The sequence below is a fragment of the Pecten maximus genome, chromosome 13 (assembly GCF_902652985.1).
Source record: "Pecten maximus chromosome 13, xPecMax1.1, whole genome shotgun sequence".
NCBI lineage: Eukaryota > Metazoa > Mollusca > Bivalvia > Pectinida > Pectinidae > Pecten > Pecten maximus.
Genome location: NC_047027.1, coordinates 16202022 through 16215263, shown reverse-complemented (window position 1 = coordinate 16215263; position 13242 = coordinate 16202022). Strand labels below are relative to the sequence as shown.

Here is a 13242-nt window from a genome sequence, read left to right as displayed (position 1 = left end):
AATTTTTCTCCTTGATTCATGTAGACATTAATAATTTGAGGTTCAGTTATACTGCGTTATAAGCCTGAAATTGGTACACTGTAAACGGACACATCATACATCTGACCTTATTCATGATTCATTTACATTGAAGGCACACGGTAGCCGCTGTCATGTCAACCAGATACAAATGTCTGCACTGATTATTTCGTTAGCAAGTGCGACAGTCATTATTGTAATGTTCTGATTTATATGTTTCTCAATGTATTGCTAAATATCTGTAAATCTGAGGATCACACACCCCTTACCAGTGTCATCAGGTTGTGCTAAACATTGGATATTGGTTTCTCGTTTCGAAATATTATTAAGATAATATTGGGATCTATAGTTGGTATAAATAGTAAAGAGTAGTATGAAAATAAATTTTATATGGATTATATAAATGTATGTCAACTTTAACATGGCATACATATGTAAGTGCATAATCATTTCAGTTTAATCCCTGTATCACTTACAGTATTTCAATTAAGGACAATACAATACCTCTTAATTGGGTTTCAAATACGAAATTGGTAATATAAAATTGAGGTCAAAGTCAGCATCCCCGATCGTGATACTGTTGCGTTTGAAAAGGCTTGATGAATAGGAACATCTTCTTTGAAAATTATTTGCAAAATCGCAAAGTCCCTATTTTATTCAAAATTGGAAGGTATTACCTCGCTTCTAACATGATGGACATTTTAAGATAATTGTTAGTCTCTACAATATCTTGGAACGAAAAAAACATGTCGTGACGTAGCTTTTTAATTGAAATGAAAATAAGTACTTTTTTATGTAACACTACTTTTTTATTGTAAACAAAGCTGACATTACATGTACAATATGTCACAACTGATATCACATGTAAAAAACTTAACAAAAGCAAGATTATAATATATCATCAAAAAAGAAACAAAATATATATAACAAAAAAGAAGTTAGAAATGTTTCAAAAACAGAGAACTTTACGATTCTAATAAAACAAAAAAATGACAATGTATCACGAAACGAAAACAAGAAACTAGGAATATATGCCAAGCAAGGAACGTTGTAATATATCACACGTAGAAGAAAGTTATAATAGATCATGAAGAAACAAGAACGTTAGATTTAGAATTGCCACACAAAAAACATTGAAATATATTACAAAACCAAGAACGTTAACATGTTTCACAAAACCAATAGAATTAATGTACAGTAAATAACTAAGCATGACATGTATGATATACAACAAAAACAATAATTGTACTATTACGCGTCATAAAATCTTATATTTTGCATTTTTGCACAAAAGAAAGTAAAATAGAAAAGAAAAATATAAAATGTGAAAAGGATCACAAAAAGATTTTTTTTTTTGTGCTTGTTTATTTCCCTATTTCTACAACAGGTGAGTGCTATTCAACTTTCAAGGCATGGAATAATCATTACAACTGTTGAATAACATCAAGTTTATATCACACGTGGAAAAAACACTAGATGCATTGTGATTGGTTGAAACGATGACCGGGACTATTTTAAAATCACGTAGTTCAATGCGTTTTCATTTGCTAACATTTCTTGGCCTCTTTGCAAGGTTCCGAGAAATCCGCTCAATCTTCACAAGGTTCCGACAAATAATAACGCACAGGAAGTAGTTCGCAGTTGTTTTTGTCTTAATTTAAATAAATATATATATATATAAATTACATAGAAACACAAATGACGAAGGAAGACAACTTTTTGACTCGTGCCCTGACCGGGCCTCGAACTCACGATCTACGGCACCCAAGCCTAGCCAGAAATACCTGTAGCTTATACCTCTGCACCACAACATTATTACTTTAATAACATTTTAGATAACAGTGACAACCGGCACACTACGTGCTCTAGTATTATTGATTGTACACATCTGCTTTGCACCAAACGATCATTCGTTAGAAGATGATTCAGAGAATTATGACTGAATCATTACAGAGAAGTTGTCAATAAAATATTCGATAAAATACAAATTGTCTGTCTCTTGTCGGCTTGTACGATAGACGTTAGCTGAAAATCCATGGTATGTATATCATATGCGATAGCTTACTAACGACTTGACTTTTATCGTCAGCTACTATTAATGCTTTATTTCACTGAAGGACAAACTGAATAATACTCTTATATACCGCTATTTCATAACAACATAGTCGCCTCAAAGCGGTTCACAAATTATCATCCGTTGTTTTGGGGTCTTTTGGGGTCAATGGCTTGCTCAACTCCCTGGTGAGCCGGAGCTGCTATTTCGATGTTTAACATACTCTCCCACCAAGTACACATGCAACTGTCGACTGGAACACAACGGACTACATTGTTCAAGGATACAACACAGCGCCCGTCCCGGGACTCGAACTAGCGATCCTGTGTCCTTCCACTAGACCACCATGCCTCCATTATAAGATAACAAAAGAATGCAATCAGAAATGAAACATTGTTTCCTTCATAAACAACATCAACTTTGTTGTGTTTATAATTTGCGTCAGGAAACGTAGAGAAACGTAGAGATGGCGTAGACTTCCAATGCGGTATATGTATTTGCTGTTTCCGAACATATTTATTACATTCTTTGATAAAAAAAAGTATGTATTGTTTTGCATCTTAATATGGAATACAAGAACTATACTGTCAAAGTTTCAAACAGGCACGTCGTATCAGATATCCATCACCGGATCACATCGTCATACAGACACACGGTCCCGTGACATCACGTGTCCTGTGTCCATTATGTAACTCACACTATATCAGTCATATAGCTACAGCAGAGACAGAAGGAGAATATCACCAGGAGAATCTGTTGACAAACAAAACATTCATAGATAAAAAAAAAAGTATTATATTTTAAGGTTTAGACGTTTATTTTTTTCATATTTTCATATCTTTTCTTGATTATCGGTTACTTATCAAACAATAACAAAGTATATTTTTCAACAAATTGTGTATGGAAAAGTTATCGATGACCATACGTGATAAGGTATTTTAAATAACCGATATAAAAGAAGATGCCGCATTCATGAGTATTTATTCAATGGGTAATCTCTCTTAGGAGGGGAGATTGGAATCCCAACCCTTGTAACCTGCCAGACACGAGGGTCACCGCGTGCTGTGATGCACATGTCCCAAATATATCCTCCTATTAGCATTACGAAAATACGAGTCATTTTCGACGTGGTGCGGTATAATTGGTGTCGTAACAAAAAAATCAAATCTTGTTGTATGTAAATGTACGAATGTATCGCTAGATTTTATTTGCAGGGCTAGAATTCCGGTTAATGACCTCATGAAATATTGCCAAAATCATACAATTTCCTTTCGCCCTTACATACATAACAACGCTGAAATAAGCATTTGCCTAATTCATTATAAGAATGATATTTTGTTAAAACCTATAAGACTTATCAAAAATATGTTTAATGTGTTATTTTTTCGGTGCATTTCTATTAACTTTACATTCAGTTTGTCAATCAGTATAATTTCGTTTAAAAATATGAGATGTCTTCAGTATGCTTAAGTGAGGTAGCTCTATAAAGCCGACATCAGTTCACCACTATCAAAATGAGACAAACATAGATATGCAGCAGCCTCCCAAAATACATACACTCACCACCCGCATGTATCTTACATATCAGAGGAGGACGTCAATAGTTGCGAAAAGGCCCATCAAACAGTACAAAAAATAATTGACATATTGCTACATTTGCTACGAACCTGAATCAATACTGCGATGAAACTTATGTAACCCATCGTGTCTAAGATTGTACCAAAACTGGACATGATCTTTGTGTAACAGCCCTGAAAGAGACAGAAATAATTATTGTAAACATAGACATTTGCGTCAGATTTTACCAGTAAAACCGTATCAGTTTAAACTTAAAAGAAGAATAATCTAAGGCAAAGTAAGGTTATGCAAATTAGATCGATATTGATGTTAAAATAAAAATTGGACAGTATTATTTTACAGAGGGACTAGTGACTTCAAATGTACAACTCGTAAAACTTCTATAGACTTCACACATGGAGGCCGTGTTTAAATGACCAATACAAAATTTAACCCCGCATATATGAGACGGGACGACGTCCTTCGATGACCAAAGTTGTTGATAGGACTATATACGATACAAAACTAAACCGAGCGGCATCAATACGAGGTTTGTAACATCATAGTGTATACTGATAACACCAAACTTACCTCAGGCCAATAGGTACCGCTATTAGCCGTATCGGTACATGCAGCATTGGTATACGAAGCATAAGTAGCTTCCGTTACCCCTTTACAACATCCTTTCGGTATCTTCTTGCCTGACCCAGTTCCGCTCCGCCAGGCGGTGCTGTCAAAATCATTCGTTGATGACGTCACGGCATTCATGCCACAGCACTCCATCTTGACAAAAAACAACATTTTGCAGCATTATTTTTTTTCATTTGTCATTTAATTTCTGTTATGGTTTTTTTATTTACCCTTATTTTGGTCTGTTTGCTCGATCATCAATAGAAAAAGAATCTGCTTCATTCCAACACCATCTGTATAGTTATCATATCCATAAAGTATAATGTCACGTGACCGGAAACGTAGTTTAATGTGGCACTCTTTATAGAGTATAATATCTCCTGACCAGATAACTTACATCACGTGACACTATTTATAGCATCACGATATGATAGTGTGCATTATCAGTTGACTAACCGACATGAACATGTAGTTAAATGCTGAGGAGACTTCATCGCTTTTGTCAAGGTCATCTACTTTATAACCGCTCGTCAGCTGACTCACGAATTCCTTCTTTATTGTGTCATCCAACTAAAACAAGCAATACAATAGATCATGTTTAGTTATAGGATATACCATAAAATAAATATTCAACTGTAGGATATACCATTAAATAAATATTTAACTGTAGGATAAACTATAAAATAAGTGTTTAACTGTGGGATACACCATTAAATAAGTGTTTAACTGTAGGTTATACCATAAAATGAATATTCAACTGTAGGATATACCATGACATAAATATCAACTGGAGGATATATCATAAAATATATATCTAACTGCAGAATATATGATTAAATGAAGTATATTTAATCCTAGGTTAAGCAATATAAAGATATCAAATCTGATTCTAGGATAGACAATGTAAAGAAATCATATTTAGTAGTAGGATTTCCATAAATGATCACATTTAAAATGGGTAACACGAAAACATATGGCATATGTAAAGAAAGGTATACAATAACATATGTTTGACCATTAGATATATATATCGCATTTATTAAAACAGAACGTCACGTGTATGTTGTTTAGCATAACACAGAAAATAAATCATATCCTTATAAGGAGAAAGGGGACAAAATTGACCAAATGGTGTTGTATAATTCTCGTTTATGTTCGCGTTCTCATATTCTTTGTCTTATCCTATTGCCTTAACGTATAGCGTATGTTGTCTTTGTGGCCTGACGTATACCATATGTTTTCTTCTATGCATTAGCCTGTGTGCGGATTAAAGGTATATTTCTACTCAATTCCTATTTGCTATCATCCCGCGTAGGAATACACGACGCTTTAATGTAATTATGTGATTCGGCGATATGGATTTAACGTGTATGTTCGTCCCTTTATTGGCTGGGCTAATTCAGAAGAAATAACGCCCTTAACTTTAGGATGGTCGGGTGACACAATGGTAACACATTTGCCGTTTACTTAGGCGGTCGGGGTTTGATTCGTGAAAAGGTATGGGATCATGTGCCCGACCACAAGGGTTTTTTTTCCCGGGTACTCGGGTTTCCTCCTACATTAAGATCGCCCGTGCTTCGCAATTGTTTAACAAAATACATACTACATAATATATTATATATCTATATTTCAAATTTCAAAAAATGACTTGAAATACCTAAAATCACAGATTGTGTGAATTGAGAGTCCTGGTTTTTAATATGTGAAACTATTGCATCTTTAAATCTAACTTTGTAACAGCAAGATGAGGATGCAAAACAAAACAAAAATGAAGTAAGTAACAACGCCCCTAACATGCATAATAACACATGTACTCAGTCTATGAACATTAACTGATTATTTACGTTAGTCGAGACCGTATAATATACGTTGTGTTGACATTGTGGAACTGTTTGGGGGGTTGGTGTCGTGAACAGCTTAACATCTGAATATTTTAGGTTAGGATTATACATACCATTGACCTCAGAATGAAGAAGAACGCTAGTACGACGATTTGGACCAAAACCAATAACATCACAATGATAGCGTACTGTAAAATAAAAAATATATATATATGTGACGTAAATGCAATATGTAAAGTACAATACACATCCAGTTAGTTACACTTATTACACGTATGCATTAAAGACAGGTTGGTTCTATAGAAGACAAAACAATTAACCTTGTGGGTGCAATTATGACTTCAAAACGAGCAAATATCAAATATCGCGTACCAGGTTGTTGTTGGCACACGTACGTTTAATTGTTACATTTACCTTAACCTGTACAACATAGAAGAATATTTGTAAGATTGCCAATTTAAAACTCACTTCCAAGAAGTACGATACTATCTATCACTTTGTTCAACACGATGGTCTTACAACCAACGACAAACTTATGTTTGTGTAGAAAGGAAGTCATTTATACGAACAGTTGGGTACTCGAGTCATTGTAGTTAACCTTTTGGTGCCGCTAATCAAAATAGTATAAACCACCAATGTTGCAAGATTTTACAAACTACTTCATGTTCATATATGCTAGTATGTATTGTTTATATATCGAATTTGTTGTTGCATTGCAAAGAACTCAAATATATGAAAGAGAACAAAATTATTATGTAATGAGGCTTCCACCTTTGATGTTTGTTTTTGCTAATTTTGATTTTCCTAATGAAAGAAATGTGCATTGTAAGTGAATTATATAGATACAATTAAGTATAAACCCGTGGAAATAATATGTGCAACTCATACTACAGGAGGCAGGCAACCAAAAAAAAACAGTTGTGATAGCCTAATATTAAAGGTTATGAACTGAATACCATAAATGGACAGAATGGAACTAGGGAAAACGGGAAGGCGGAAAACTAGTCATTTACAGATAACAAGGCATGGACACAACGGAAGTAGGGAAAACGGGTATGCGGGCAATACTACATGTAGTTATTAACCGATAACAAGGCATGGGTACAATGGAACTAGGGCATTTACATATAGCAAACCATTGATACGGTGGAACTAGCGGAAACAGGAAGGCGGGCACTACTAGTAATTATCGATAACAAGGCATATATACTATTGAATTAGGGAAAACGGGAAGGTCGGCAATACTAGTCATTTACAGATAACAAAGCATGATACAGTCGAACTAGAGAAAATGGGGAGGTGGTAATACTAGTCATTAACATATAACAAGGCATGCCTTTTTAGGCGACTTTCCAGCTATTGGGAGAACATGTTATCACATATTTATGAGGAAAGTGATTCAAATATAATTAATATCAGTATGCACACTTACTATTACAAGCAGAGTCTTCAATTTGCAGCAGGCTCCCAGCACCCCCAATGCTGCTATGATTAATATTACGGCACCCACAATAATGAATATGATTGGTAGGTTGTTGGAGATGCTAGCCAGATTGATTCCGTTGAAGGAGATATTTTCTAACAGGGGTTTGATGTTGTCGCCAAGGAAGTCAATATTTGTCATCATGATGATTCCTGGTATCATGATGGCGATACCAAGCACCTAGAAACAGGAATCAATAATATAAAACAGGAATTAATCATATAAAAAAGGAATTAATCTTAAAAAAACAGGAATTAATCTTAAGAAACAGGAATTAATCTTATAAAACAGGAATTAATCATATAAAATAGGAATTAATCTCATAAAACAGGAATTAATCATATAAAACAGGAATTAATCTAATAAAACACGAATAAATAATATAAAACAGGAATTAATCATATAAAACAGGAATTAATCATATAAAACAGAAAATAATCCTATAAAACAGAAATTAATCTTATAAAACAGGAATTAATAATCTAAAACAAGAACTAAGTATTTAAAACAGTAATCAATCATATAAAACGGGAATTAATCATATAAAACAGGAATTTATTAAATAAAACAGGAATTATTATATAAAACAGGATGTAATCTTATAAAACAGGAATTAGTCATATAAAACTGGAATTAATCATATAAAACAGGAATTAATCATATAAAATAGGAATTGATTAAATAAAACAGGAATTAATTATATAAAACAGGAATTAATCGTATAAAACAGGAATTAATCATATAAAACAGGAATTAATCATATAAAACTGGAATTAATCATATAAAACATACAACATGCGTTTCCTACTACTTTGGCTGATTGAGTTAAACTTATAACATTTATGCATTACCGACAGCTTGGTTCTTAACACCTTGTCGGTGCAATTATGACTTCAAAACGAACAAATATCAAATATCGCGTACTTTCCTTTATTTCCTTTAATCTTTTTTTTTTTTTTTTTCATTTAGTTTATATGCAAATATAAGTTTACTGTATACAAGGGTTTGTCATCAAGCGAAAAACAAGGCATAACATGCCAGAGAGATTTCTAGTTTGGCTTCGTGATTGTTAACAACATATATACACGACATTCATAACACTGATATTACGTCTGAAATATCAAACTGGTCTTGATATAATTAATCGAGTTCATGAAATAAAAACAAAAAACCGCTGGCTTTGTTGATATCATCGACCGATTTCCAATGGATATTGTCAGAATGACAACAATGACACCATGTTATCCAGCCTTACAGACATTGTGAAATCAGTGTCACGGTGCACTGACTCCGTTCTAATGACATACGATATGTTTTATCAGCATATAGGCCATTGTGTAGTTTACGTAGATATATCATTCAATTTGCATTAAGGTCTCTTGTCGCATTTACAACGATTGTTCGTGAACTTTACTTTAGCATGTGTTTTTGACAAGCATGTCTGAGGTAATTTAGCTATGTTCGTATTTGTTGGTTTGTTTAGTGTTTAAGATAACACGACACACAGGCCTGAAAAAGACAATAAGAGAAATGGCAGAGCACCGGAAAGAAACGGGTGACACACGTGGATTAAGTTGTGACAATAATTTCATAAAAAATGAGTAAGCTGTGATTTTTGAAAATTGAAATCATTAAGCATGAAAAAACATTAACAAAATCAGCGATTCTTCAAATACTGAAATATAAAGACATTGTATATATTTATTACATTTTACCATTGAACGTTCGAAAATAATGTATTCTATAAAAGAGATATTTTTCACTAATGAATTATTTGACCTGTCAAAACATTGCTTTCAAGCGAAAACTGGGAAAATTAAAAGACGATTTGGCATACTGTTCGGCCTTGCAATTAAGTTCCTCTTCCATTTACTGACTGACGATACTGACGACTTACCATCAACACTATGTTCAGTCCTATGACCATACTGGATACTTACCATGAACACTTTGTTCAGTCCTATGACGATACTTGTGACTTACCATGAACACTATGTTCAGTCCTATGACGACGATTTTCGAGATCGTCTCTGTGCAGCAAACCATGGTGAATTAACTATGAAATAAAAATGAATATAGAAATCATTTTCAAAAATATTCAATAAACTTTAATCATTTTCACGATAGCCAGTGCCGTCTCGAAAGCGATGTTAAGTTATACACCAACAAAGCTAAAAACATAAAAAGTAATAATAAAAATATAAACGTATTTGCAAAAATGTTGTGTTGCACAACTGCAAACATCAGCGGATCTGTTTCGATTTACATAAATTAACAGCAGTAATTCCGTAATTTTGGATTCTTCATAGATGACATGCTAGGCGCCTATATCAGTCACTTGTAACGGCAAAAACTTACCACACCCTATCAACAGAATATATGGACAAAAGAACCTCCGATTTTTCAAACGTTAGAATTCGATCATCATTTTCATTAATTATTCAACTTTTTCGAAATTAGGTCAGTCAGATAATATTGTTTTCATCAGACCTAGGATAAACAAGCATTTGGTTGTGCAACTCCAAAGCATCCTTCCCACTCGTACCCACTCGATAAATAGTGAGCTTTCACGACATGCAGCAGTAAAGATGATGGAAGGGTCCATCTTTCATATTCCCTCAAATCAAGACTGCAAAATACAATGCTACATCTGAAGGCACCGCTTTCCTATCATACGACATGACATAGAATGTATTGCTTCACGGATTCTGCACGGAATACTTTATTTAAACACAAAGCATACTTTGCTTATTGGAATGCCTGTACTCTTAACTTGACAAAGGAAACAGGCGTTTTCGAAAGCTGGCAGTTTTCAATTGCGATGTGTGTGTAAAATTAATATTTTCCCGGGTTTTGTGTATGATAAATTCATGCACTTGATTTCTTCGGTATTAACATCGTTTAAGTAGAATGACTTAACTTTATTCAATTATTTTTTTCAGCATTTTACTGTATTTATATATTAATTCATATCTAAAGGGACAGTTGTGTCTTTCATACAATCCAGACAGTTTGGTCCCAGAGTCCCAGAGGTGTGCCGTTATCGTGCATATCACATTTAAATTACTTCTTGTAGCGGCCCTGCTACGGATCATATACACACATATCTTATATTCTTCAATAAATATCCAATCACTACCATATAGACTTCAATTAATTATTTGTTTATCTCCATTTCCATATTTCATATTTGTTCAGGTATTTTTATGTTCTTTACTTTTCGTTTAGATATTCACTTACACGTTTGTTTCCGGGAGACACTTCCGAATCATAGACGAGCACAGTTTTGTAGTTTTATATTCATTAGTTCGTATTCTGTCCCAGTACATTCATATATCTATATATTTATATGTGTTATACAAAATGATATATGTTTCACTATTCCGTAAATCTATCACTGATAACTAAGTGTACGAAAGACGCACACATATATAAAAGTAGCACCATTGAAATAGCATTAAAAAATAAAACTATCGGCAAAGTACTCATATCTCAACATCAATTAATAAAATATAAATAAAAACAGCCTTCGTGTTTATGTAAAATAACCCCAAACATTAAACTTACCTGTTTATGGATATTAAGATAGCTTATTTCCAAAAGATAGCATTAAACCTATTTATGGTTTTAGAATTAATAATTTCCAAAACATTACTTTAAACTTACCTGTTTATGGGTAAAACAATGAATAATTTCCAAAGATTTTAACGTTTGTTTCCGTCAGTCCACTGGAGTTGCAATGCACACGTCTCAAGGGGCTCCGCTTTAAAAGATCTTAAACAAATGGTTCCATAATAGCCACCAATTAAACAATAGAAGATATGTGTAATGTTATCTTATAGAGTAATCTCAAGCCAATGACTTCGAGTTATTACCTATAAAGCATGTCACAGCAGGAAGCGGGATAATTGAGATTTTTTCTTTTTCCAATAGAATAAAAAAAAAACAAGACGTTGTTAAAATAAGGTAAAGAATAAAATATTTTGAATAAATTACTAGATTTATGTTCACTTCTCAATAGAATGTTTCGTTCAGAACATTTAAATTTTGCACTGAAGTTCCTATCCCAAAATCATTACTAAGATTTTTCAGCTTAATAACATGAAGTAGTTATATTAGAAATTTGTCAATACAGCATGTCAAAAGATAAAATACCGCAAATTTATCACGTTTATAACTAAAAATAAAAACGCATTTAAAAAATGTCATGACTATGTCGGTAAACGCTGAAAAGATAACAAAATTCGGTAGAAAAAACTGAAGTAGCCGTAAAGCTAACAGTACTTGATTGCGGTAGATACTGATATTCAGGGTGGTGTGTATCTGCTCCATGCGTTGGCACAATAGAGAAAAGCATGTTTGAGTAATTGGAGATTCACTACAAGTTCTTAATGAATGAATTGTGAAGCCTTCACGTTATAAATGTCCTGCAGTATATTTCATACATAAAGTTCTGAATTGACTAGAGTCAATAGTTTTTTTTTTATCCAATTGGATTTAAATGTTTAATAAAAGTATTATTTGTTCAAACTAACCATACTTTACTCCTGATTGCTATGTACCTATATATCCACGTCTAAATCGTGGTCGTATTCAGACAAATATAGCATTTCAACTTTTAACAATGTGTTTTTAATTCTTTTAAAACGTGACCCATTCCTAAATAATACGGGAGTTTATTTGTGTACATTATATCTAAATGAATTTTCAATCTGGATGTACATTCTAATGAATGGTCAATTTAAGTACATGTACCAGTATTAAACATTTGTAAACAAAAATTCAAAAAATAAAATAAAATAAATAAATGACACCCCCCCCCCCCCCCCCCCCCCCCCCCCTCCAAAAACCAAATTAAAATTTAAAAAAAAAATAGAAAACTTATTTATAGCGCAAAATTACAACAATTTTGAGGAACTTGCTTTGGGGAAGGATTATCGACTTTACCTTGAGAAAGTGAAGTAAAGGTCGTAGATATTAAAGTAAATTTAGGGAATCACTACAATGATCGGAAATAACACAGTCTCAAACATCACGTCGTTAGACCGTTTAAAATTACTGCTTATTAACGCTCAGCATTTCGGGAGAGGGGTGATTCGCTTGCCCGTTGTCAGTATAATGTGACGGGTGAGGTGTCATTTTGAGTGTCTTCGGCAGTATGCTTCAGAAAGGTACCACATTGTCGACATTAGTTCCGCGCTATCACAAAGAAGACATATGGAACCATCATCAGCCACCAAAACAACACACCAATACACTATACGCAAACATCTCGCACACAGTTAAGATCGTCCTTAAATGACCTTGGCCGTGGTTAGGAAGTTAAATACGTTAAGGACGATATTCATTTATACCTGCGCTGAAACAGTATATTTTGTATGCGTGCAAATCTTTCTATAATCCATATAACTTAAATAATCTGAAGTAGGTCCTTCCGGTTTAAACATGGGCATGCAATTATGGTTGACATGAGGACGAAGTTCAATCACGCCTGTTTTTACCTAAAGGTATGTTCAACTTTGTGTGGGTTTTCTCTGGTTGCCCCCTAAATTAACAACCATCGCTTGCCTCCATTTAAGCAAACATGAATTATTAGTATATGTTGATATAACGTTTTTCACAATTCCTGTAAAATGTTTTAAAGCTTGAAGTAAATATCT

General features: G+C 33.5%; 1 protein-coding gene across 1 annotated transcript; it reads right to left on the bottom strand.

Moving 5' to 3' along the window:
• Positions 1–2453: 2453 nt before the first annotated feature.
• LOC117341525 (tetraspanin-9-like) lies at positions 2454–11433 on the bottom strand. Its single transcript, XM_033903396.1, has 8 exons — positions 11249–11433; positions 9566–9638; positions 7532–7762; positions 6213–6287; positions 4715–4828; positions 4220–4411; positions 3739–3822; positions 2454–2824 (listed from the first exon to the last, which is right to left on the bottom strand). The coding sequence occupies exons 2-8, from the start codon at positions 9626–9628 to the stop codon at positions 2765–2767; spliced, it is 819 nt and encodes a 272-aa protein (XP_033759287.1). The 5' UTR covers positions 9629–9638; positions 11249–11433; the 3' UTR covers positions 2454–2764.
• Positions 11434–13242: the final 1809 nt, after the last annotated feature.

Excerpts from the sequence above, each read along its gene's own strand:
- LOC117341525 (XM_033903396.1), bottom strand. The coding sequence starts at position 9,628 with ATGGTTTGCTGCACAGAGACGATCTCGAAAATCGTCGTCATAGGACTG. Across the intron at positions 6,288-7,531 it reads TGAAGACTCTGCTTGTAATA|TACGCTATCATTGTGATGTT; the intron begins GTAAGTGTGCAT and ends TTTATTTTACAG. Across the intron at positions 4,412-4,714 it reads TTAACTACATGTTCATGTCG|ATGGAGTGCTGTGGCATGAA; the intron begins GTTAGTCAACTG and ends TTTTTTGTCAAG.